At 46.0% G+C, this 5,369-nt stretch overlaps 1 protein-coding gene across 1 annotated transcript; it reads right to left on the bottom strand.

The window, feature by feature from the left end:
• Nucleotides 1-3,712: 3,712 nt before the first annotated feature.
• On the bottom strand, nucleotides 3,713-5,113 carry LOC125554943 (protein ENHANCED PSEUDOMONAS SUSCEPTIBILITY 1-like). Its single transcript, XM_048718301.1, has 3 exons — nucleotides 5,081-5,113; nucleotides 4,787-5,001; nucleotides 3,713-4,574 (listed from the first exon to the last, which is right to left on the bottom strand). The coding sequence occupies exons 1-3, from the start codon at nucleotides 5,111-5,113 to the stop codon at nucleotides 4,175-4,177; spliced, it is 648 nt and encodes a 215-aa protein (XP_048574258.1). The 3' UTR covers nucleotides 3,713-4,174.
• Between the last annotated feature and the right edge of the window lie 256 nt (nucleotides 5,114-5,369).

Raw genomic sequence — 5,369 nt, 5'->3', positions numbered from 1 at the left:
AGTTCAATCAGTAGTATCACTTCTCATACACCAAGTGACACAGAAATGAGCCTACTTTTTTGCCTCAACTACTTCTGGCCAACCCTTCTCCCGTGCGATAAATTAATTTGGCATAGGCTTTAAACTTCAACCAAGCAAAATTAAGGTGACGATGAAGCTGAAATGATAAGGGCAGCAACTCATTAAACATTATCCCCCATTGGATTATAGACTTGATAAACATAATATATTATATCTAGATAAATTTGCTCCTTCTTTCCTGTATATCCCGTATTGTCTTATTTTTAAAACGGAGCAAAATCTTTACCTCATCTCGTTAATAAAATAGAAGAGAATTGTCCGGTTAACAAACGGAAAAACAGACGAAAACCATCACAAACGTCCACAAACCGGGCCGCACAAGCCAACTCTACCCACATTTTTCAAAGGGGCTTTTTATTACTTAAAAGATTTAAGTATTATACCGGCTCTGCACAACTAATATGCACACAACAAAAAAAATCCTTTCACATAAACGAAAAATAAAAACGCGAAATACAAAGAAACATGTGGAGTAAAAATCCTAAGATGGAAGGGGTCAATCCTAAGATCATACTGCCACCTATGTTGGGTAAAAATATTCCTCGCCGTGGCCTCTAATTATGTACACACCACCGTAAATAGGTCTCGATTCTCCATGCGTAGTAAGGAGGACCATAAATAAAGAGTCCCGATACATCTGTAGATAACCTGCATAAGAGAAGTAATTTTATCAAGAAGTGCATATATACTTGGCTACCCACATGAAACCCAAACACACCACCGAGAAAAGAATATCATCATGGCTGCCATTCAGCGCCATCATCGTCGCTCTTCCACGAGCCAGCGACTCCTGACTTCACCCTAGACTACCACCGATGAAGCTGTCGCCACACAGATGCTGGAACCCATGCCAAACAGTCAGCCAGCCATGCTAGCAACCAGACAGCCCTAACTCTAGTAGTGAACATTGTAGGAGAAAAAAGCAGAGCTGACGCCGACCAGACCCTGCAGTAGGCCATCCATCTCATGTCATCATCACTACCAAGGCCCCTTCACGGCAGCTCCGACTTCATGACAAAGCAACAAGGCATGGAAAGCACATTACACCCTAAGAGATTTGGACGAATGTGGCATGTTACATTTTCAAAGTAACTATTACTACTTACAACTCCTTTTCTTTTCTTTGCGAACCAACTACTACTCTTAAAACGGTGCCATGTGTATCTATCTTTCTCGGACGAGCAATTAAACATGCTCCTTGGCTCCCTGTCCATGGCCACCACAGAGATATAATACACATCCCTGTACAGACGACATGTTACCCAAAACAAGCTATAAAACATAGCATAGATCAACACATGGCGTTGGCTACTACTTCTCTGAATAGTCAAAATAGAGGAAGCAATGAAAGAGAAAATAAACAGGTTGAGTGAAGGCAATTTTCTAGCGGCTAAACTCTGGTAGGCTTGAGAGGCATCAGAAATCAGAGGATCAATTGCGACCCCCCAATGGGTTCACAGAGGCAATGATGAACTATGCTGAGTAACCACCGGCTTCGGCCGGTTTTGATGCATATCAGCATCAGATACATGCCTCGATGAACATACACTTTTTTGCTGCAAAAGAGAGACACGGTCAGTCATTATTCAGCAGTAGTGGCTGCACCCATGAACTCCTCGTTGGCGATGAGCCTAGCGAGGGCCTCCGGGCTGAGGCACACCTCCAGCGCCATGCTCCCTCCCATAGTAGCCGGAAACGGGGAACAGTGGGCCGTTCCTCGATCCGGATTCATCAACCCAGAATCAGATTCAGGAACAAAGGTCGATTCGGTAAGATTCCATGCGGATTCGGCGTTTCCGCAGTCGGATCGTCGATTCAGGTTCGGCGACTCGACAATCTTGGTTCTTGAATCGATCGAGTAAGCAAAAGGTCAGCCATATCAATCACGAACTCCTCGTTTTACTCTCTGCCCCATTCTTTTTCACTCCCCTAAATAACTCCTCGTTCTGCTCTCCAATTACTCCAAGGCTGCTAATAAATTTGCCATTGGGAAGGAGATGATTTATTTTAGTCTTCATGGATCGATGGGAGATGACCAACTAGTACAGATTCACGTTCCTCGTTCCATGGTACCGTACCGGATTCATCATACCGAAATTGATTGGATCGCGTTTCCGCTTTAGAAAAATCATTCTAGAGATGTATACCCCCGCTGTACCCTATTTTTTCCATCCTCCGACTCTCGTCCCCTGTTCCCGTTCCTCATTCCCACCGTACCGGAAACATGGCAACTATGCTCCCTCCGCCACCTCGGCCTTCGTACACTGTTGCCTTCCAATCCACCTTGTTCCCAGGGCTGCTCCGAACGGCCACTGGCACGCCCACCCGAAGTCATTCCCGTACACATTGAACCGGGGCGAGCTTCCCGTGATCGTGCCCGTGGCAGCGGCCGCCAAGAGCACGGGAAGGCACATGAAGCTAGGCTGCTGGGGCCAGGACGCGAGCTAGTGATAGCGCTGGCTTCGTCAAACGACGCAACGGTCAGGTTCAGGAGCCATGCCGCCCAGCCCAGGCCCTTGTCGACGATATCGCGGGAGGTGGACTCAATCTGATAGGTAATACCCATGACACTTCGTGATACAAACAAACGCCACCGAATTACCTATTGCATAACAAAAAAGTTCAATAAGTAGTATCACTTCTCATACACCAAGTGACACAGAAATGAGCCTACTTTTTTGCCTCGACTACTTCTGGCCAACCCTTCTCCCGTGCAGCAAATTAAGTTGTCATGCGCTTTAAACTTCAACCAAGCAAAAGTAAGGTGACAATGAAGCTGAAATGATAAGGACAGCAACTCATGAAAATTTACCTATTGTACCGAAGCAAAAGTGGATAAATGTGCTCCTTCTTTGATGTATATCCCATATTGTCTTATTTTTGAAACGAAGGCAAAATCTTTGCCTCATCTCATTAATAAACAAGAAAAGAATTGCCCGGTTAACAAACGAAAAAAACACATGAAAACCATCATAAACACTCACAAACCGGGCCACACAACCAACTTGGCTACCCACATGAAGCCCAAACACACCATCGAGGAAAGAAGATCATCATCGAGGTTGCCACTCAGCGCCATCGTCATCACTCCTCTATGAGTCATCGACTCCTGACTTCACCCTACACGACAACCGATGAAGCTGTCGCCGCAGAAAATGCTGGAACCCATACCGATCCATGCCAAACAGTCAGCCACCCGTGCTAGTGACCAGACAGCTCTGACTCTAGTGATGAACATTGTAGGAGAAAAAAGGAGAGCTCACGTCAACCAGGCCCGCAGTAGGCCATCCATCTCATGTCATCATCACTACCAAGGCCCCTCCACGGCAGCTCCGACTTCATGACGAGGCAACATGGCATGGGAAGCACATTACGCCATAAGATATTTGGACGAATCGTGGGCATGTTACATTTTCAAAGTAACTATTACTACCAACTACTCGTAAATGGTGCCATGTGTATTTATCTTTCTCAGAGGAGAAATTAAACATGGTCCTTGGCTCCCTGTCCATGGCCACGGCAGAGAAATAATACACATCATTGTACACACGACATGTTACCCAAACCAAGCTATAAAAGCTAGCATAGATCAAACATGGCGTTGGCTACTAGTTTTATGAATATTCGAAATAGAGGAGGCAATGAAAGAGAAAATAAACAGGTTGAGTGAAGGAAATTTTTTCGCCGCTAAACTCTGGTAGGCTTGAGAGGCATCAGAAATCCGAGGATCACTTGCTATCCCCATATGGGTTGACAGTGGCAATGATTAAATATGCTGAGTAACCACCCGCTCCGGCCGATTTTAGTGCATATCAGCGTCAGATTCGCGCCTTGACGATCTTCCCACATGCAGCTGACCTGCGAGATCAGTGAACTTGGCTTTGTACTAAGGTTGCTTTCTTGCCCCAGTGAACTTTGTGGCCGCGCTCTAGGTTCTACAATGTTCATCCCCGTGATCATGCCCGCTCTAGGTTCTACAATGCTTGCTTGTCCTGTGATCATGCCCATGGCAGCGGCCACCAATAGCGCGGGCAGGCAATTGAAGCTAGGCTCCTGGGACCAGGACGCTAGCTTGTCCCTAGCGCTGGCTTCGTCAAACAACGCAACGGTCCTGTTCAGGAGCCATGCCGCCCTGCCCAGGCCCTTGTCGACGATATCGTGGGCGGTGGACTTGGCGGTGACTTTCCCCCACAGCATTGCCCGGCGGTGACATCCTCCAGATGCAGAAGGGAAGAGCGATGGGGACGGCCCAACAGCTGCCGAGAAAACTCCTGTCGAACACGGGCAACGACGTGGAGATCATTACATCGTAGCCAGCGCCGGCGTTGTTGGCATGGCTTAGCTCGGACCAGGTGTTGAAGAACTGCCAGAATGCCGTCCCGTCGGCTAAGACGTGGTCCATCGACACGGCGATCAAGATGCCGTCAGCGAGCTCGGTGACCTGCGCTGCCACGACCGGCCGCGAGCCCACAGCGGCGTCTGCACCGAGCAGCCTATAGAGCAAGGTTTTTAATTTTAAAAACAAAATAATTTCGGAGCCAATTGAAATATGCGAATTTTCAGAAATTTCGCATATTTCGGAAATTATTTCGGATTTTATGATTTCAAATCTAGCTTAATTTTAGTGAATTCTAAAATAATTTAAATTCATTTGAAAATCTGTTTGAATCTTCATCAAAATTTTGGTGTTGATAATATTTCGAACCCCACTGAAATATGCGAAATTTCGTTGAAATTTTTAACCCTGCTGTAGAGGGGGAGGATGGACCAGACCACTCGCGGAACGACTAGCGAGGCTGTGACGTCCGCGACGGTGATGCCCGGTGCCACGGCGTGGACGAACTCGACGCCCTCACCGTTGCAGCGGAGGGAAATGGCGAGGCTCTGGCTCTGAGCCGCTACCTCAACTTTTGCCCTAGTCTAATTTAGAACCCCAAACTCCAATGACATCTACATTACAAACTTGAACTCTTCAAACCAGCCAGGATTCAACCCTAACCTCCCTGATGACCGGGTTAGACCCATGGACCATCCCGTCAGCAAGCCACGTCAGCAAAAAATTCTAGAAAATATTCAAAATAATCTGTAAAATAGAAAGAATCCTGAAAATATAAAATTTCTATAAAATAAAACAATTACATTCAAAAATAAAGTTTGGGGTCGTTTTCTGGAGAAAAAAATATCATAATTCTGAAAAATATGTAAAATTAAAAAAGTTCAAAAACTTTTCCAGATGCTTAGTATTGTTTTCTTGATTGTTTGGGTTTATTTTTTGACCAAATTTGAAG

The sequence above is a fragment of the Triticum urartu genome, chromosome 4 (assembly GCF_003073215.2).
Source record: "Triticum urartu cultivar G1812 chromosome 4, Tu2.1, whole genome shotgun sequence".
NCBI classification, from domain to species: Eukaryota; Viridiplantae; Streptophyta; class Magnoliopsida; order Poales; family Poaceae; genus Triticum; species Triticum urartu.
Note: the sequence above shows the minus strand (reverse complement) of the source record. Positions and strands in the feature narration are given on the sequence as shown.